General features: G+C 43.8%; 1 protein-coding gene and 1 non-coding gene across 3 annotated transcripts in view; one reads left to right on the forward strand and one right to left on the reverse strand.

Moving 5' to 3' along the window:
• The window catches only part of LTA4H (leukotriene A4 hydrolase), a 30,491-nt gene extending 28,566 nt beyond the window's left edge, over window positions 1-1,925 (reverse strand). For both annotated transcript variants that reach the window (XR_015163940.1, XM_086400790.1), the window contains exon 1: window positions 1,699-1,925. Coding sequence is in view for 1 of the 2 variants with exons in the window: in XM_086400790.1 (XP_086256916.1) it covers window positions 1,699-1,857 (159 nt within the window). In the remaining variant the exon portion in view is untranslated. The remainder of the gene's footprint in view (window positions 1-1,698) is intronic.
• A 428-nt stretch (window positions 1,926-2,353) lies between these two features.
• TRNAD-GUC (transfer RNA aspartic acid (anticodon GUC)) lies at window positions 2,354-2,425 on the forward strand. The gene has a single exon. It is a non-coding gene; the product is annotated as a tRNA-Asp (tRNA).
• The last annotated feature ends 19,428 nt before the right edge of the window (window positions 2,426-21,853 follow it).

Below are 21,853 nucleotides of genomic sequence, written 5' to 3' on the forward strand. Positions count from 1 at the left end.
AAAACAGGCAAGTTTTTAGACTGGAACTTTGAACAGACATAAAATTTAAGCGTCCTAACTCTAGCTTACTCATGGAACAGAGGTAAAGGTTTAATTTTTATAAATAGGAGTGCAAGGTCACATTAAGCAGTGACAAACTATCAAAATTCACTTTCTGTTACTAAAAGGAGAGATTGCATTGAAAGAGGACTTCAGTTCAGCCAATCCTACCTGGGCAAAGCTGTCTGCAATAATAAATGATAGCCTGGCATTTCAAGCAGACAAAGTGCAGCCTATAAGGAAATAGTTGTGATCTTGCTAATACTACTTTGATTTATTTATTTCCTTATAGTACTTCTGGGGACTACAAATCAATACATAGAGGAGTCCACCAATTTTTCAAACCAGAATTAGTCTAGGAAAATGTTAAATAACAAAGTAAGAAGGTTAGGTGCTTTATTGGTTCATATCAATGAACTCAAAATACAGGTCTATTACTCAAGCAGGCAAAAGTCATAAAAGCCACCAACTCTTATCTAAACTTATTAATACGCCCAATCAGTGGATCCCACTGATTCACCCTATCAAGCTTACAATATACTTTCTCTATTGCTTATTGCTGGGCTGTAGTAGCCATCACCACACTATGCAATATATATGGCTAGTTTTCTTGTTCCTCTTATTTGTAAAAATCCTTATCTTTGAAATTCAAATATTATCAGACAGTTTGAGTAAGAACACTGGAAATAGGCTATGTTGTACAGATAAAATAATAACACTTCACAAAGCCAAACAAGTTTTTCATCATTCTGGTGGCTAGAGAGCTTGGAGAAGTCCTTATTTTCTAAGAAAGTGCAATATTACTTGCTGCTGGGAACCAACTATTAATCAGTTGTATTGAGACATCCTTAGAAAGCTTAAATGTCCCACCCCTCCTTAAATTATTCTCAGAGAAGGGTGATAAGAAGCAAAGGTAGGAAAAACCATGAATCCGGAGACAGCTGCACCTGGAGTTATAAAGCAGAGACTGAAAGTATTACAGCGGGGCTCGGAATTCTAGGGGGTTTTAGAACTGGCAGGGAGATGGTGATCCGGTCGTATCCTGTAGATCTGCAGGTTGAAATAAAGGGGCCTGGGAGGGAGAGGTGGGACTGAGAATCTGCAGGACAGAGGGCCTGAGACTTAGCTAAGAGTGTGGACTGAGGAAAGTGGGCTGGGGACTGGAAGAATTCTGGGGCCTGAGGAGGGAGTTCTGGGCTGCAGGCTGAGGAAATGGGGAGACTACAGGGGGCGGCTTTAGCGCTGGGAGCTAGGATTAGCGGGGAAAGGAGAATTCCTGCTAAGATGAAACTTGAGGGCTGGGTGAGGAGCCGGGCGTAGAATGGGCACCAGGATGTGTCCAGGAACTGCGAAGGAGGCTTTGGGGGAAAGGAGTGGAGGAGAAGGCAGGTATACATAGTGGGTAAAGAAGGAATGCAGAGACTCCAGTTGGACTGGGAGGGATCGATATGGGATGCGTAGGGGGCTGAAGACGGGGCACTGAGAAATGAGTTGAGGCTGAAGAGGAGGTGCAGAACAAGGGTTGTGGGCTGAGGAGGAGCATCTACGGATGCGTGAAGCAGGCGGAGGGCAGGCATCAGGAAGGGGCCGAAGCGGGGTGAGAGACGGGAGACGGGTGGCCAGGGAGAGGCGGGCACCCGGGAGCATGTCCCACCGTACCAGGCTGCGCAGATTGTCCTCCTGGGACTGGATGGTGAGCGCGGCGGTCCCGCTCAGTACCCGGCGAGTAAAGTCGATGCTGCAACGCAGGTGCAGGTGTTTGGTCTGGCAGACGGACGCCGGGGAGGCCAAGGAGCACGTATCCACTACCTCGGGCATGGCTGTGAGGAGTCCCGATGCACACGATCTGCACCCCAGCTCTCAGCAACCAGACTACTCCGCTGAGCGCGAGAGAAAGGGGGAGTGAGGTAAAGAGAGGAGGAGGAATTCGCGGCGTCCGCTGGGAAAGGAAGTTCTTTAAAGTCAGTAAAGAGTAGGGTGTGGCATTGATGGAACTACAAGTCCCATGGTGCAGTGCGACAAGGCGTGCGCTTTGCTCTCTGGGAGAGTGTGTGTGTGTGTGTGTGTGTCGAGGGGTGTAGAAGTGGATCGATATTTCTCCCAAAGTGGGAGGAGGGGAGAAAAGGAGGGGAATGGAAGTTAGAGGAAGGGTAAGCAGATGGAAATAAGTGAAGGCTTTTATTTTAGTTCCATTCAACTTCGATGGAAGTTGCAATAGCAGTAGAAGTGTCAGGCCTACTGATGATTGTGGGTCATGAGAAGGGCGGGGTAAAAAGAGATAAGAGAACTGTCAGAAGAGCGTTCGTTGTGCAGTTCCTCGTTAGTATAGTGGTGAGTATCCCCGCCTGTCACGCGGGAGACCGGGGTTCGATTCCCCGACGGGGAGGCACTGAAGAAGGTTTTTTTTAACCTTGCAGGGTTCATGTAAGCATTTCAAAAGCTACTGTGAAAGAGAGTCAACATCAAGGTTTATATTTTAAAACCGTTTTGTGTCTGCTTTCCACGTCGGCAACCCAGTATGTACATTTCCAGGCCCTAGAGATCAAAACGAAAATAAACCACATTCTCATCTTAGAAACTTAGAACGATTACCTCAGTATACTGTAGTGAGAGAATTTTATGATAAAAGTGTGCAGTGGGTGCAAGGGGAATGCAGACCTGGGGCATACTGGATGTGAGGAGGGGTTGAAGGATGACTTACCTAAAAAATGGAACCTCAGAGTTGAAACTGGGAAAATTGGAGAAGAATGTGTCTCGAAGGACTTTGAACAGCTGGACATTTAATCTTGAATGCTTAAAGGAACACTGGTAGCATTCAGAGAATGACTGTGTGTGTGTTAGTCTCCATCTGACTCTTTACGACCCCATGAACTGTAGCCCCTCAGACTCCTCTGTCCATGGGATTGTCCAGGTAAGAATACTGGAGTGGGTTGCCATGCCTTTCGCCAAGGGATCTTCCCTACCCATGAGTCGAACCTGGACCTCCTGCATTTCAGGTAGAGTCCTTACAGTCAGAGCCACCAGGGAAGCCCCAGAAAATGGGTATGAGGTATCAAAACCAGAGTCAGGAGATTTGGAAACTGCCAGGCTTCCCTGGTGGCTCAGATGGTAAAGAACCCACCTGCAATGTGGGAGATCTGGGTTCAATCCCAGAGTTGGGAAGATCCCCTGGAGAAGGGCATAGCAACCCACTCCAGTATTCTTGCCTGGAGAATTCAGACAAAGGAACCTGGGGGGTTACAGTCCGTGGGATCACAAAATGTGGAACACCACTGAGTGACTTTCACTTCACTTCCACTGCTAAAATAAATAGTCCAGGAAGAAGATGCTGGGGGCCTGACATAGGTATCTAATAAGTAGAGATGGAGAGGAAAGAATGGAAGGAATACTTAAGAGATAAGTGGTGTCACATTAAGAAGGAGCAGAAGATGATTTGTTAGATTCTAGGCTTCAGTGGTTGGTTAGTCTAGTCTAACCAGAAGTAGAGACTATGTGAAGAGGACAGACTTAAGTGGGAAAGATCTAAGTTTAACTTGGGACAAATGGAGTTTGAGAATGTATGGGAGTCAGAGTGGAGGCATCCTTGAAACATTCTGGGGAAGGTTCAGGTAGATATGTGAGTATCATCATGCAGTGAGTCAAACTATGACAGTGAGTAAACTCAGCCCAGGGATCATGTGCAAAAAGAGCAGTGAAAACAGCTGGGAAGCTTGGAGCATGCCAGAATTTAAGAAAGCAAAGCTAGAGGATGGGAGGAATCCTTTTACCGTGTGTATGTATACCAAATCACCGCGCGCACACTTTCAATATCTTAACATTTTATTTCTCAATTCTACTTCAATAAAGTTGCATTTTTTAAAAGGTGGGGGATGGTGGTGCTAGAGTAAAAGAAACTCATGAAATAAACTAAAAAGAGCCAACCAGCAAAGTCAAATACAGCCTAGAGGGCCATTACAATAAGAAGTAAAAAGTCTTCCTTGAATTTGGCAGTGGGATGGAGGTGGGAAGATGGTGGTTTTGTTGACCTTTGTAGTTTAGTTGAAGGTGGATGACAGAGAACAGCAATTGAGCAATAAAAAAAGTAGAGGGGAAATAGAACAGAGGCTGCTTTCTCAAGACCTGTGGCCAATGTGAGAAGGGAAGAAAAATGAGGAATAGGGAGGAGTATAGGAGTATGGTGCTGAGAAAACGTTGTCTTTAGAGAGAGGGAAACTTTAACATGTTTAAAGGTGAAAGGATTTCTAGAAAAGCTGAATTGAGCAGTTGGAGAGCACTACATCTCTCCGTTTTGTTTCAAAGTTATCTAGCAATTAAATTTGGCCCCAGCCACAGATAGGCTATTCAGTAGGGTATCCTTGTGTTGGCCCCTGCAAGCCAAAGGAGAACAAAATGAAACCTCTCAAACTATGAATTCCAATACCTTACACATGCATAAATCCTAACTCCATAGAGCCTAAGAATCTATGACATGATTGGCATTTGCAAACACATTTTGAGGCCTAAAAAGTGTTCCTGGTGTCACCAAATCTAGGGTAACAAATATGATGCACTAGAATTGATTTAGCAAAAGAATATACAATCAAATTATCTTCCTAGTGGAGAAAGGATAGTTTGTTTTACTAAGAGAATGTCAATATCATCGTCTTCCATTATTAATCACCAGGAACCCATAGAGTTTATGCCTCTGTGTTAAAGAAGAGATATCCACAGACAAACACATATGAATCCCTCAAACAGATTAATAGATTAATCAAAAGACAAATATACAATAGGAATTGTTTTCTATGATACCACGGACACCCAAAAATAAGTGTACAATAATAGCAATTCACAAATAGGAGTGTCATTCATATCTAAAGGTGGATTGAGTTTTTTAAATGAAGCTTTCCATTGCTTTTCTAAAATGAGGATTCTATGAGGCTGTATATGCAACAGGAGATTTATATTTTATATATATATTTTTTTTTTAAGATTTATTTTTTGACTGTGGGAGTTGTTTGTTGCTGCATACAAGCTTTCTCCAGTTGAAGTGAGCAGGGGCTGCTGTTCATTGCAGTGTCCAGGCTTCTCATTGTGGTGGCTTCTCTTGTTGCAGAGCACAGGCTCTAAGCAAGGAGACTTCAGTAGTTGTGGCACTCAGGCTCTGGAGCACAGGCTCAATAGTTGTGGCACCTGGGCTTAGTTGCTCTGCAGCATGTGGGGTCTTCCCAGATCAGGGATTGTATCAGTATTGCTTGCATTGCAAGGCAGATTCTTAACCCCTGAACCACCAGGGAAGCCCTAATTTTATATTTTTTAATTGTATTGAAGTCATCTGGTCCACTCACTTCATGGCAAATAGATGGGGAAACAGTGGAAACAGTGTCAGACTTTATTTTTATGGGCTCCAAAATCACTGCAGATGGTGACTGCAGCCATGAAATTAAAAGACGCTTACTCCTTGGAAGGAAAGTTATGACCAACCTAGATAGCATATTAAAAAGCAGAGACATTACTTTGCCAACAAAGGTCCATCTAGTCAAGGCTATGGTTTTTCCAGTAGTCATGTATGGATGTGAGAGATGGACTATAAAGAAAGCTGAGCACGGAAGAATTGATGCTTTTGAACTGTGATGTTGGAGAAGACTCTTGACAGTCCCTTGGACTGCAAGGAGATTCAACGAGTCCATCCTAAAGGAGATCAGTCCTGGGTGTTCATTGGAAGGACTGATATTGAAGCTGAAACTCCAAAATTTTGGCCACCTGATGCGAAGAGCTGACTCATTTGAAAAGACCCTGATGCTGGGAAAGATTGAGGACAGGAGGAGAAGGGGACGACAGAGAATGAGATGATTGGATATCATCACCAACTCAATGGACATGAGTTTGGGTAAACTCCGGGAGTTGGTGATGGACAGGCAGGCCTGGCGTGCCTCAAAGAGTCAGACACAACTGAGCGACTGAACTGAACTGAACTGACAGTTGATTAACAATGTTGTGTTAATTTCTTCTGTACAGCAAAGTGACTCAGTTATATGTATACACCCACACATATATATGCGTATATATGTGTATATATATGTATTTTTTCATATTCTTCTCCATTATGATTTGTCACAGGATATTGGATATAGTTCCCTGTGCTAAACAATAGGCCTTTGTTGTTTATCCATCTTACATATAATAGTTTGCCTCTGCTAATTCCAAACTCCCATCAAAAGGAGATTTTACTAAGGATGAAAAAGATGATTTACATAAAGTTCTATGAAAAGAAATGTACATATATTTACAGGGCATTATGAACAGTAGGCATTTCAGCTCTACTGCTCTATGACTCTACCTGGTTGTTGTTGTTTAGTCGCTAAATTGGGACCGCATGAACTATAGCACGCCAGGCTTCCCTGTCCTTCACTATCTCCCTGAGTTTGCTCAAACTCATGTCCACTGAGTCAGTGATGCTATCTAACCATCTCATCCTCTGCCATCCTCTTCTCCTGCCCTCAATCTTTCCCAGCCGCAGGGTCTTTTCCAATGAGTCAGCTGTTTGCATCAGGTGGCCAAAGTACCAAAAAGAACAATTCTGGGAGTAGAGAATTCTCAAGCTTAATTCAGTGCTGCACACACTCCTTAACAGTTTGCCTTGCTTTCCTCTCAAGATTATATATCTGACACATAGAGAACATTAACTATTCCCCAATATATATATTTCTTTTCCTCTCTAAGTAGTAAAACCCTCAATGTTTATCTGGACACATGGCCTCTCAGTAGACTGCATTTTCCAGCCTTCTTTGAAGTCATGGCCATGTAACTAAGTTCTGGCAGAATTGTCAATTATGACTTTTAGAAAGTGTCCTTAAGAGAGACTTTTAAAAAACACTTTTAAAATTCTGTTATGTGGAATGCAGACTTGATGTCTGGCACTCTGTCATATTGTATCATGAGGTTGGAACAGTTCTTGAAGGTGGTGGAGCTGCAGCATAGAAGGAGTTGGAAGTATGGGCTGTAAGTAGCCAGTTGTCTGGTGATCATGGAAGGCCCCTGTGGACTAGATTCTTTTCCTTGAGAGAGAAATAAAATTCTGCTTCAAGACAGTTATTTTGGGTTTCCTGTCATCTCCTGAGAATTCGGTCTTTACCAGGACACCTTGTTTCAGTTGGATGAGTTTTTCAGTTTTGCCCCAGACTGTTACCCTTGTCCATCCATTTGTTACCACTTATTTTGAGCTATTACATAAGTTTGAAAAAAGTGATCAAGGTAGGCTTTCTTCCCTCTATCTTGTGTTTTCTGCTGCAGCATGTTTTCTAATCATCTCACTACCCTGTTTAAAATCCTTCAAGTTCCCATCAGTGTCTGCTCTAGATGTTCTCTACTTTTTGGTAGATGTGGCCTGGGTATGGTTTAGTGAAGACTGAGCAAGGAACAGACATAAGAGGTGTGAGAGACCATGAAACAGCAGAAACAGGGGACTGGAGTTCCTGGGGGGCCACGGGCAGTTGAAATCAAAGTTCATAGCTGAAAAGATAAGGGGTTGGGTGTGGACAGGGAGTCTGACAGAATAAGATTATGGATGACTGCCTCTTTTTGTATAAAAGGGGAAGGAGAATATATACAAAATTTGCTCATATTCTGGAAGGATCTCAAAAAACTCATGGCATGGTTTGGTACGAGGAAGGGAAGTGAGGTGGCTAAAAAACAGGAGAGAGAGGTAGGTATTTCAAACAAGTAACCTGTTAAAGTGAAATCGCTCAGTCGTGTCTAACTCTTTGCGACCCCATGGACTAGCCTGCCAGGCTCCTTTGTCCATGGAATTCTCCAGGCCAGAATACTGGAGTGGGTAGCTGTTCTCTTCTCCAGGGAATCTTCCCAACTCAGGGATTGAACCCAGGTCTCCTACATTGCAGCTGGATTCTTTACCATCTGAGCCACCAGGGAAGCCCAAGTAACCAGTTAAGCCTTTGAATTTTGATATATGTGAACATGCTACCTATTTATTCAAAAATATTATTTGTAGATATTTTAATATCTATATTATCACCAGAACTCAGATATGCAAAAAGAACCAGGAATAGCCTTCTGTGACTTTTGTTTATATGAAGCTCCCTAGCACGGGAGCCCTGCAGTCTCACCTCCACCTGCTCTGCTTCAGCAGTGCTGAATACACCTTGCTGGAGACCTCTACTCTCCCTGGAGCTGGAGGCCGCTACCCCACCCCCACCCCTACCCCCTCTACCTCCAACCCACCCACCTCCATTGCAGGGGCTCCATGGCAGGGCCCTTCTTTTGGGAGCTAAAGGTGGCTGAAATCATTTCCTCAGTTTTCTCACTCACTGGCAGGATGTGAAGGGCATCACATACACCTGTTCCATTGTTATTGTTCAGTCGCTCAGTTGTATCCAGACTCTTTGCGACCCCATAGACTGCAGCGTGACAGGCTTCCCTGTCCTTCACTATCTCCCAGAATTTGCTCAAACTCATGTCCATTGAGCCGGTGATGCCATCCAACCATCTCATCCTCTGTTGCCTGCTTCTCCTCCTCCCTCAATCTTTCCCAGCATCAAGTCTTTTCCTTTGAGTCAGCTGTTTGCATCAAGTGGCCAAAATATTGGTGCTTCAGCTTCAGTCCTTCCAATGAATATTCAGGGTTGGTTTTCTTTAGGATTGACTGGTTCCTTAAGGCAAAGAGATTCCCCTAGACTCCTGCCCAGATCCAGACTGGAGGGAAAAGAGGAAGAGTCCTGGGGGGCAGAGGAGGGCCCTCACATGGCTGACTGGCAGGCAGGGTCTGGAGAACCTCACCAGGGAGCTGGTCTCCCACCTAGATCCGTCTTTTGTTTCTCTGCTTGTGCCCTCAGAGGGACCAGCCTGAAAAAGACAGATTGTCAAGCTGTGCCTGGGCTGGAGCTGGAGAATCACTGCTGGTCACTCTCCTAACTCACACAGAGTGGTTCCAGCACCAACAGACCTCAGCCACCACCCCACCTCCCCACAACACACCGACACCCCGACTCCCACCTACAGGATGAGAATTTGCATCTCACAAGATTCCCCAGGTGATTCATGTGCATATTACAGGCTCAAAGGATACTTTGGAAGTCAAGGAAGTTCATTTCCAGAGTTAATCAAACTTGGCAAGACCCCTCCTCTTGGAGTTGACAGCCCTGGACCCTCCAGTCGATACTCCCTTCACACCCTATTGTCACCCCCAGCATAGCACCTCCCACTTTGTGTATAACTGTCTGTTTACTTAAGTCCCAGATGGTATATTTTCTCTCTCTGAGCATGTGTGTAGTTGGAATAAATACCTGTGTGAATGAATGAATGAATGAGATTTTGTATGAGGCTCCAGGCATCCTTGTACTCAGTGTGTTGATCTGTTGACTCTGGAGCAAAGAGGGCCCTCTGAGCCCTTCCTTGTCCTGTGATATCACCAGGCAGAGTGTTTGCTTGCAACAGGAAATGCCCTTACCACCCTCTTGCTAATGGTAAACACTTCAAAAACACTTTTCTTAAAGCAAACTCTCCATTCTTAAAAGCGCACCTCTCATAAGCATATTATTCTCTGAGTAGCACCGACATACGTACACTATATGTTCAGGTGTAAAATAAACAGCTGGTAGGGAGCTGCTGTATAACACAAAGAGCTCAACTCAGTGCTCTGTGATGACCCAGAGAGGTGGCAGGGGTGGGTGGGAGGGAGGCTCAAGAGAGAGGGGATATATAATATATAGTTGGTTCTTGTTTTTGTACAGCAGAAACTAACACAGTGTTGTAAAGCAATTAGACTTCAATTAAGAAAATAAGTACATTACCCTCTGAACTTGAACTGAACACACCCAGTGCAAACAGCAGCTAGATTAGACACAGAGCCTGACCACCATCACCCCTCCCCCGCCACCAGCTGCCTTGTCAAATTCCCTTCCAGTCTCTATAAATCTCACTCCCCAGGGGTAACTGCTGCCTGAATTGCAATAACTCATTCCTTCTACTGTTGAGCTCTTTATATTTCCTTTTGTTGTTTAGTTGATAAGTCGTGTCTGACTCTTTTGTGACCCTGGGGACTGCCAGGCTCCACTGTCCATGGGATTTCCCAGGCAAGAATACTGGAGTGGGTTGCCATTTCCCTCTCCAGGGACTCTTCCCAACCCAGGGATCAAACCTGCATCTCCTATATTGGCACGCGTATTCTTTACCACTGAGCCAAATGGAAATGTGCAGGAGAGGTCCTCTTAAGCCTGACTTCTGCAGCTCATATTTGCGGACCCTCCACACTGTTGTTCATTCTCATTGCTGTGTGGTATGACACGTGTGGACAGACCATGATTTACTTATCCATTCTACTATGGATGCACATTAGAGTGATTTTCAGTTCTGGGACTTATACTGCTTGGGACAATTCCAGAACATGTCTCTGGTGAGCACATTATAGCTAAGTTTTGATGTGCTGCTTTTAAGTTTGGACAGCATTTTTCCAGAAATTTCCTGTGGGACCCTTGCACCAAGCCAAAAATCAGTCATTGGGGCAACCCAGGACCTCAAGTCATGGATCAGGCATGGGGGGAAGGTGTTTTCCAGTTATAAGAAAAAGATTGCTTTGCAAGTGAGACAGGTTGGAACCTGGGACCCTTTGCTGCAATGCTGCAAAGCTTGCACCTGTACATACCTCTCCTTGAGCTACAAAATACAGAGAAACTGTAGGGGACAAAATTAACTCTGTGCACACAGTTGAGGCAAATTCTGGAGCAAAAGATACAAAGACATTTCTGAAGATCAGGGTACAAAATATGGGTACTGTGAATGTCCCCCCTGCATACAATACTACCTAAGGGGTGGGCAAACCAGCTAAGCCACCCCTCCAGCCCGAAAGCCTTGCCTGAATTTCTTGTCTGGCCTCTAGCCAATTTCTATTGATTGGAGAAGGCCAAGAACAGTGGTTGATATCACAAGTACTGGATCAGATCATACTTCACTGTCCCCTCAGTCACTTCTGTTTCTTTTCTGGGTGTGACTGATCGCAAAGTTCAGCTCTACTGGAATTTTTCCTGACTCAGAGATTCCAGGTCTAGTTATACTTTTCCGACAAAGTAGCCAGTGGTATTTCATCAGAACAGGTACTTCCACCTTTTGTTCTAAAGAATGAGTGGGATTTGACAAGTGTCTACAGGGTCGTGTTTTCAAAAGCATTTTCAAAAGCATACTTTCAAAAGTATTTCTGCCTCTTATGGGTTGACTTTGAGCCCATTCTCTCTTGCTTTGCCAACAGAGCAGGTTATTACTACCTGCTGGTGTTGAGTGAAGACCTTCCCCCATCCTCCCAGAGGTTTTCTCCTAAACATTTTTCTTATCTACAAATCTGTGTTTGAGGAAGTAACTCTTATTTTGTCATCTCTTTTGAAAGGCCTCTCTTACTTAGTATTTGGAGTTGAGCAACTCAAGTAAGCTCCCATAGTTGACTTGCTTTTTACCTTCTCCAGCAGAGGTGGCTCGGTTATTTCTCAAGCTGAGGCATGGACTTCCTCCATCTGGTTCCCACCACCCTTCCCAGCCACTTCCTCTTGGCTCCTAGACACACCTCACTATGCTTAGCTGTCCCCATCAGGTTCCTAGAATGTCCCCTTTTCTCATTTCTCTTCACCAACCCCTTCCTTCATGAATATTTTCCCAAAGTATTTTCCTTTCTCTTTGGGTCCTTACATTTTCTCAATGCAAGTTTTACACACACACACACACACACACACACACATGCATGCATGCACACACACACACTCACATAGTGAACCCTCATTAGTGGCAGATTTCATGTTTCTGAATTTGTCTACTCACTAGAATTTATTTTTTACCCACAAATCAACACTTGTGGTCATCTCTGTGTGCCCAGAGCTGTGGAAATTTCAAATTGTGCAGCTAAGGTTGAGCTTAGCCTTCTTGCTTCTGTTGCTATACTGTGAACACGTGTCGGTTTCGTGGTCTATTTAATGACACGTTTTTCACATTTTCATGCATTTTGTTGGTGATTTCACTGTTAAAAATGTCCTCCAAGCCCACGCTGGAGTGATGCCTAGTGTCCCTATACATGAAAAAGCTGTGATGTGCCCCATGGGCAATGTACACAAGTTAGCTTCACTCAGGCCTTTGCTTAGCACAGTTCACATGCTGTCAGCTGTTAGTTCAGTGTTAATGAAGCTGTATGGTATTTGTAGGAATACAGGTGCCTTTAGACAAAAACACACATAAAGCAAGCTTACCTATTGACTGACTGATGAAAATGTTATGGTCCGAGGCTCTCGGGGCCCTGCTGTATTTCTCCTGGGAGCCAGGGACCAGGATTCACTAATTCAGTACTTGAGGTGACTTTATGAAACGTAATTGCTACAAATAAGGGGAATCAACCGTATGTATTTCTTGTCCTTCAGTTAGTTTGCATTTGTTTCTTTCAACCTCTCTCCCTCTGTTCCTAAAGTAATTAAGGTGGCAAGTTTCTTCCAAGCCTACCTTAACTGTCTTGAAACACCAGCTCAGTACAAAACAGCATGCTGTGTCCTCAGCAGGTGTGGACTGAGTAACAGAAGCGAGGGTATAGGCGTTAGGATGGAGGGATGACGAGGAACAAGGAGAATGGCAGAAACAAAAGCCCCAGTCATAGAAGCAGAGGTGATTGCTTTCTCTAAAATGGTTTGGGTTCCCAGAATTTTTCAATCTCTCAGTCCTCGAATGCTTCCTCTTTATTTCTGAGCAGAACATTAAACTAGAATAATATAAAATTAGAAATTAAGTGTTATTTTGTGATAGATTTGATGTATGGAAGTCTTAAAGCTATCCTTTTCTGTTCCTTAAGGAATCAAACAGAGCAGAGCATCCAGATTCTTTTGCTGTTTTTCCATTTTCCATCTCCTCACTCCCTCCCCCTAGGGCTTCCCAAGAGGCTCTTGTGGTAAAGAATCTGCCTGCCTGCCAATGCAGGAGACTTAAGAGACTCAGTTTAGATCCCTGGGTTAGGAAGATCCCCTGGAATAGGAAATGGCAACCCACTCCAGGATTTTGGCTTGAAGAATCCCATGGACAGAGGAGCCCGGTGGGCTACAGTCCACGGGGCTGCAGAGAGTTAAACACGACTGACTCAGTCAGTCGCTCAGTCTGAGCATGCACACACACCTCACCCCAACATCTTGGTCTTCACTTGGAGAGAGATAATCACAGAACTCCTAAACTTGGGCACTCACAGCAGGCACAACCACAACATGGCAGCATCATCAGACACCTTTCATGAGTATCAAGCCTCATGGATGCTGCCTGTGCCTGGGAAGTTAGTAAACCTATTGGGAAAATGGAGATGATGAAGTGAAACCGCCAAAGATCAGTGTGGGAGACTGACTAATTAAAGGGCACTCAGATGGACCAGTCTGCAAATGCTGTAGAATTCAATAGAAGGATCAGTGGGCATCTTCCTGGAAGCAGTGAGGCTTGCATTGAACCATAAAGCAGGGATCTCTAAATTTTTAAATTACTAATAACAAAAAAAATTTGGGACACACCTTCAGTAAATATTTATAACTTCTCTACATGTGTTAATATAATTAATGAATATTTGGGCTCCAAAATCACTGCAGATGGTGACTGCAGCCATGAAATTAAAAGAGGCTTCCTGCTTGGAAGAAAAGTTATGACCAACATAGATAGCATATTGAAAAGCAGAGACATTACTTTGCCAACAAAGGTCTGCCTAGTCAAGGCTATGGTTTTTCCAATGGTCATGTATGGATGTGAGAGTTGGACTGTGAAGAAGGCTGAGCGATGAAGAATGGATGCTTTTGAACTATGGTGTTGGAGAAGAATCCTGAGAGTTCCTTGGACTGCAAGGAGATCCAACCAGTCCATTCTGAAGGAGATCAGCCCTGGGATTTCTTTGGAAGGAATGATGCTATAGCTGAAGCTCCAGTACTTTGGCCACCTCATGTGAAGAGTTGACTCATTGGAAAAGACTCTGATGCTGGGAGGGATTGGGGGCAGGAGGAAAAGGGGACGATAGAGGATGAGATGGCTGGATGGCATCACCGACTCTATGGACGTGAGTTTGAGTGAACTCCGGGAGTTGGTGATGGACAGGGAGGCCTGGCATGCTGCGATTCATGGGGTCACAAAGAGTTGGACACGACTGAGCGACTGAACTGAACTGAACTGAAGGCACAAAATGAGGCTTCCCAGGTGGCTTAGTAGTAAAGAATCGGCTTGCCAATGCAGGAGAGTATGTTTGATCCCTGGGTTGGGAAGATCCCCTGGAGAAGGAAAAGGCTACCCATTCCAGTATTCTTGCTTGGAGAATCCCCATGGACACAGGAGCCTGGCGGGCTACTGTCTGCGGGGTTTCAAAAGAGTCAGATATGACTTAGTGACTAAAAAAACAACAAAGTCACAAAATACATCAAGGGCAAGGTTCATTGTTAATGACCATGAATATAAATAAAATAGCCATCTTAATAATGTTGATTTGGCATGGTAGGGGGCTACCTTCTTATCTGACTTATCATCATTGTTTTGTTCATCAGATCAACATGCCCACTTTATCCTGGAGTAGGAGAATCTTTAGTTCTGTCATTTTCCTGGTGCGCATTTATTCTACATGCTACCTTCTACATTGAGGTTGCAATTCGTGAAATGTGATTCTAGAACTCTGAGTGACTTGAGTGTCTAGAAAAGTCATGAGCCTGCAGGAGGTTTTAACAGGGGTGGTACTACCCACTGAAAGAAGTTACAGGAAGAGTAGAACAGAATATAATTGCTTATGATCATATCTCAGAAGTCATGCCTGTGAAACAGAGCAAATACATAAATAATATTCGAGATTTACTATTTTATGCCTGAACGCACATGATTGCTGTGTGCATGTGTCCAGCCCACTCTGGAAACCCCTTCCTGGATGAATGTATCAAGTTTGGAAGGGAGATTGAAAGGGAAAGAACTCCCAGTGAGGTTGGTGGTTAAGAGCAAAATCAGATACCAAAGGCAATTTCAGAAAAATAACTCACATTTCTTGAACCCCTAGATGTATTTCCAAAGAATGAGTCCACTGCATTTTACACAAGATGCCTGTGTGCCCTGGGATGGTCCACTCCACTCTGGTCTGATGACCGAGGCAGGGACTCATTGAGGTTTCCTGTCCCTTAGAGGAAGAGAAATTAGCAGCTACTGGACAGCCATCTTCCTAGCTTTAAGCTAGCATCGTTGAGCCTTGAAGTGACATACCACCACTTTGCAATGTTCGATTGGTCATATAGAAAACCCTGATACGATGGAGGGAACCGCACAAAGCCGCAAAAGCAGGAGGTGGGGGTTGTTGGGGACTGGCTACTACCATGAGGTCAGCATTATTATCGCCCCTGTTTATAGAGGAGTAAACGAGGCTCTGAGAAATAATTTGCTCAAGTCACTCAGTTTGGAACAGGCAGAGCTGGGGCTCAAACCCAGGCAGTGTGACCCCAGAGCAATCCTTTTTGAGCACTGCCCTGTACCCTGGCTATACCACAAGCTTTTTTCTGACTTCCTTTCTTTCCCCCACTGCACCAAGCCTTGCAAATAAGGTATATTTCCTTTTGCTTAGACCATTTGGAAGGTCTTTGTTTCTTCAGGGTGGAGCTTGGAGAGTTTCCAAAGAAAGAAATATAATGAGAACATCTGGCCAAAGTCCCTAATGTGTACACATTTATTAAATAGTTAAGACATAACACAGAGACTACAAATAACAAGACCACTGACCCAATTTCAGAGCCTGAAATTTACAAGCCATACCCAGGCAGAGTGGGTTGTATGTACATTCTGTTAAGTTGCTTTTCTTTGTGGTTGCTTGGGTCAGATTGTGGTCTCATGAGGTTGGGTGGGCTCCGCTGAGCAACATTCTGCTGAAACAAGTCTGCAAGATTAGATCTTAGAAAACAAAAGCCAGAACGAGAAACTACATTTCCTATAAAATGCGTAACCGTGGGATAACACATTTGACAAGGGTGTGACTGGATAGAGGCCAATTCATTTATGAGAAGAAATGGGATTATGTATGATATATAATGTCATCTGTATAAGTGATCACATGAAAGATAAAGCTTTATTTTGTTGTTGTTGTTGTGTTTTTTTTAAAACCAAATTTTTGCTGCATTAGACATCCCCGTCATAAGCCCAAAGCTGCCGGCAGCCTTCTTGTCATCATGCTATGTTTGAGAATGACACCAAAATAAAGAAAGTAAGAAAGGAATGCAAGAGAAGAGGTCTGCTGGTGACATTGTTTGACCTTCTGGATCACACCCACTGAAATCCAAGATATACTCATGGACTTCATGTGCCAATGAGTCCCTTTTCATATTATGCCAGTTGGAGTTTTCTATCATTTGCAACCAAAGGAACACTAACCAACAGATATATTTCACTATATATCTACATGTCTATATCTATTTCATTATATGAATATGTCTCCCTACTTGACCATGATTTTTTGAGGGCAGTACATGCTCAGTATTTGTTGAATGAATTTAGTTGAAAAGTGTTTTGAAGGGGACTGAGCCTAGAGCAGGGACATCTTTTTTTTTTTTTTTTAATTGAAGTGTAGTTGTTTTACATATGTATATATTCTTCTTCAGATTCTTTTCCATTATTGGCTGTTATGAAATACTGAATATAGCTCTAGAGCAGGGCCATCTTTAGGGAAGATAATGAACTTGGTGCAAGATATGATCAAGGGACTCAGGTTGGAGTGGGATTGAAAGAGAAGGGACAGATGCCAAACAAGGAATTAGTGAGGCAGTGATGCAGAGTCGGGCAGAGCAATAGTTGGCTTAGGTGCTACCAAATTCTGTGTGTTTGTGTCTGTGTTGTTTTAGTAAGGTTCTCTCTAGACTAAATTAAAATTGGATTTTACCAGCCTGTCTGAATCATCCATCTCCACCAGTTTATCACAAGTGGGGAAATTCACATTGGAGAATCAGAGGCTCACATATGGGCAAATAAGCATGATGGTCACACAAAAAAAGAGTTGTTCCTAAATAAGCACCGTCAGATCTTCATAAGGGCATGCCCAGAGCTTAGAGACCTAAACAGCTCAGTTTGCAATGACAAGCAGCTTCTGGACAATTTAATGGAGTACCGACTGCAAGCAAAGGCCCCCGAGTGAAGTGGAGATTGGGAGGCGAGGTTTCACTTACCTTCTAGATCCGCCAGCCAAGAAGACTTGTGGAAGGGATGAACAACAGACCCACCAACCAGCTCCAGGACCCAGTGGAAGGGTCCCTCTCTTTCTTCCATCCCATCACCTTAAAAAAGAGTTCTATTGAGATCTGACATCTTCATTTTCAGCCCACGCCTGGGAGGGTCAGGAGGAGGAGGGGCATTGTCTGTTTTGCTTTGAGATTATTGCTCTTCTGTTCTCCGACTTGGTCACCGATCTACAGGCTCCCAGCTGTGAGGTCTCTGTGTGACCCACACTCAGGTCATCCTTGGGGAAGAACCCACTCTCCAGGATAAGGAATCTGCAGCGTAACTGTCCAGTGAAATTTTCTGTGATGATGGCAATGTTCTGTACTTATGCAGTCCGTGATGGTAGCCACATGTGGTAACATCAGCCACATGTGGCTATTGAGCACCTGAGATGCATTGAGTATAACAGAAACTGAATTTTTAATTCAATCTAATTTAATTAGCTAAACTTTAAGCAGTGACTAGTGGCTGCCCTGTTAGATAATTCAGCTCTCCAGTTTCTTTCTCTCTCTCCCTCCCCTCTCCTGCTCTGCCTTCTACTTATCTCTTGACCCATCCCGCTCCCTCTTGCTAAAATAGCTCCTGTGGAATGTGGACTTTCTATTTTTTAAAACTCTTCCTGTCTGGACCAGTGCCCTAAGCCAGTGGATACACAATGAGTCAGTTGAATGTGACAAGGAAGATTCTTGACAGTGAAACAACAATAGAATCTATGAAGAATAAAACAGTATGCGGATATTTTTTATTCTAAAAATTTATGTTGTTGCTGTTGTTGTGTTGTTCAGTCACTAAGTTGTGTCTGACTTTTTGTGACCCATAGAATGCAGCATGCCAGGTTTCCCTGTCCTTCACTATCTCCCAGAGTTTTCTCAAATTCATGCCCCTTGAGTCGGTGATGCCATCCAACCATCTCATCCTCTGCCGCCTATCTCCTTTTACCTTCAATCTTTCCCAGCATCAGGGTCTTTTCTAATGAGTCAGCTCTTCACATCAGGTGGCCAAAGTACTGGAGTTTCAGCTTCAGCATCAGTCCAGTGAAGGACTGACTTCCTTTAGGATTGACTGGTTTGATCTCTTTGCTATCCAAGAGACTCTCAAAAGTCTTCTCCAGCACCACAATTCAAAAGCATCAATTCTTCAACACTCAGACTTCTTTATGGTCCAATCTCACATCCATACATGACTAGTGGAAAAATCATAGCTTTGACTATATGGACCTTTGTTGGGAAAGTGATTGCTCAGCTTTTTAATATGCTGTCTAGGTTCATCATAACTTTCCTTCCAAGGAGCAAGCGTCTTTTAATTTCGTGGCTGCAGTCACTGTCCACAGTGATTTTGGAGCCAAGAAAATAGAATCCGTCACTGTTTCCACTTTTTCCCCTTCTATTTGCCATAAAGTAATGAGACCGGAGAAGGCAATGGCAACCCACTCCAGTACTCTTGCCTGTGGAATCCCACGGAGCAGGAGCCTGGTAGGCTACAGTCCATGGGGTTGTTGGGAGTCAGACACGACTGAGCGACTTCACTTTCACTTTTCACTTTCATGCATTGGAGAACGAAATGGTAACCCACTCCAGTGTTCTTGCCTGAAGAATCCTGGGGATGGGGGAGCCTGTTGGGCTGCCGTCTGTGGGGTCGCACAGAGTCGGACACGACTGATGTGACTTAGCAGCAGCAGCAGCAATGAGACCAGATGCCATGATCTTAGTTTTACAAATGTTGAGTCTTAAGCCAGCTTTTTCATTCTCCTTTTCACCTTCAAGTGGCTCTTTAATTCCTCTTCACTTTCTGCCATTAGAATGGTATCATCTACATATCTGAGGTTTTTGATATTTCTCCTGGTAATCTTGATTCCAGCTTGTGCTTCATCCAGCCCAGCGTTTCACATGATGTACTCTGCATAGAAGTTAAATAAGCAGAATGACAATATACAGCCTTGATGTATTCCTTTCCCAATTTGGAACCAGTTCATTTTTCCATGTCCGGTTCTGTTACTTCTTGACCCGCATACAGATTTCTCAGGAGGCAGGTAAGGTGGTCTGGTATTCCCATCTCTTTAAGAATTTTCCAGTTTGTTGTGATTCACACAGTCAAAGGATTTCATGTAGTCAATGAAGCAGAAGTAGCTGTTTTTCTGAAATTCCCTTGCTTTCTCTATGATCCAATGAATGCTGGCAATTTGATATCTGGTTCCTCTGCCTTTTCTAGACTGTTTATCTCTTAATAAGAAAAAACTGTAACAGCCAAGAACATGTCTATAAAGAGTTCTGGAGCCAGACTCCCAGGCTCAAGATGACGGTCTCACTTATTAGCTAAAGTCTCTTGGGCAAGTTACTGAATTTCTCAGTATTTCAGTTTCCTCCGCCTGGAAAGAGATAACAGTACCCAAAGGGTTGTGGTGAAGCTTAAATAATTTTTCTTTGCAAAGCAATGAGACAGAGCTTAGCACATAGTAGGTGTTAATCCGTATTTACTCATATTCTCTTGTCACAGAAGGGGCTCAACAGAAATTAGCTGAATGAATGACTGGATTAAGTATGTGGCCACCGGGTGGCAGTAGTGCCTTACTAATAGAGACTGAACCAAAACCCAGGGACTGTGCTTTATAGGAGATTCCCTGAACCTCCCTCCTGAAGTCCCAGATGCACAGTATGAAGACCTGAGCCTCTTCTCTCTCCTGCCCCTCCTTTTTCTCTCATCTCTGCCCTCTCTCTACTGTGATGACCCTTTTCTCATTTTCCTACTGTATTGCTCTGCTCAGGCTACCGTAACAAAAGACTGGGTGGCTTAGTGACAGACATCTATTTTCTCATAGTTCTAGAGGCTAGAAATTCAAGGTCAGGGTGTCTACAGGGTTGGTTTCCAGTGGGGCCATTCGCTTGGTTTGCAGATTGCTTCTTCTCTGCATGCACACAGAGAAAGATCTTTGGGATCTCTTCCTCTTCTTATAAAGTCACTAGTTACATTAGATTTGGGTTCCACACTTTTGACCTGATTTAACCATAATCATAATTTAATCATAATCCCTAAGGGCCAGATCTTCAAATACAGTCAACATACAAATTTTGGGGAGACAGGGACATAATTCAGTCCATCAGTTCAGTTCAGTCGCTCAGTCGTGTCCAACTCTTTGCGACCTCATGGACCGCAGCACACCAGGCCTCCCTGTCCATCACCAACTCCCGGAGTTTACCCAAACTCATGTCCCTCAAGTTGGTGACGCCATCCAAACATCTCATCCTCTGTCGTCCCCTTCTCCTCCTGTCCTCAATCTTTCCCAGCATCAGGATCTTTTCAAATGAGTCAGCTCTTCACATCAGGTGGCAAAAGTATTGGAGTTTCAGCTTCAACATCAGTCCTTCCAATGAACACCCAGGACTGATCTCCTTTAGGATGGACTCGTTGGATCTCCTTGCAGTCCAAGGGACTCTCAAGAGTCTTCTCCAACATCACAGTTCAAAAGCATCAATTCTTCAGCACTCAGCTTTCTTTATAGACCAACTCTCACATCCATACATGACTACTGGAAAAACCATAGCCTTGACTAGATGGACCTTTGTTGGCAAAGTAATGTCTCTGCTTTTTAATATGCTGTCTAGGTTGGTTATAACTTTCCTTCCAAGGAGTAAGCATCTTTTAATTTCATGGCTACAGTCACCATCTGCAATGATTTTGGAGCCCCCCAAAATAAAGTTTGCCACTGTTTCCCTATCTATTTGCTATGAAGTGACAGGACCAGATGCCATAATCTTAGTTTTCTGAATGTTGAGCTTTAAGCCAACTTTTTCCCTCTCCTCTTTTACTTTCATCAAGAGGCTCTTTAGTTCTTCTTTACTTTCTGCCATATCATCACATTTATTTCTAATCTCTATTCTTGTACATATATGCTCATTCGTGTCCAACTTTTTGCAACCCCATGGACTGTAGCACACCAGGCTCGTCTGTCCATGGGATTTTCCAGGTGAGAATACCGGACTGCATTGACATTTCCTCTATTCTTGTATTTGTTACCAATGTGACTTTCCTTTCTTATTTCCTATCCTCACCCCTGCCCTCCCTCAAGCTTTGCATGGCTTTTCTAGGATTGGTTATACAGGTTGTAAACTGAATACCTCTAGGGGGGGCACCATTCATATCATATTTAACATATATTCATATATTATGACTATGCTGAGACAAATGGAAGGAAAGTTATGACCAACCTAGACAGCATATTAAAAAGCAGAGACATTACTTTGTCAACAAAGGTCCGTCTAGTCAAGGCTATGGTTTTTCCAGTAGTCATGTATGGATGTGAGAGTTGGACTATAAACAAAGCTGACCGCCAAAGAATTGATGCTTTTGAACTGTGGTGTTGGAGAAGACTCTTGAGAGTCCCTTGGACTACAAGGAGATCCAACGAGTTCGTCCTAAAGGAGATCAGTCCTAGGTGTTCATTGGAAGGACTGATGTTGAAGCTGAAACTCCAATACTTTGGCAACCTGATGCAAAGAGCTGACTCATTTGAAAAGTCCCTGATGCTGGGAGGGATTGGGGGCAGGAGGAGAAGGGGACGACAGAGGATGAGATGGTTGGATGGCATCACTGACTCAATGGACATGGG

This window comes from Bos grunniens, chromosome 5, assembly GCF_055505025.1.
Source record: "Bos grunniens cultivar Pamir isolate PY7600 chromosome 5, Bosgru_T2T1.0, whole genome shotgun sequence".
Lineage (NCBI taxonomy): Eukaryota > Metazoa > Chordata > Mammalia > Artiodactyla > Bovidae > Bos > Bos grunniens.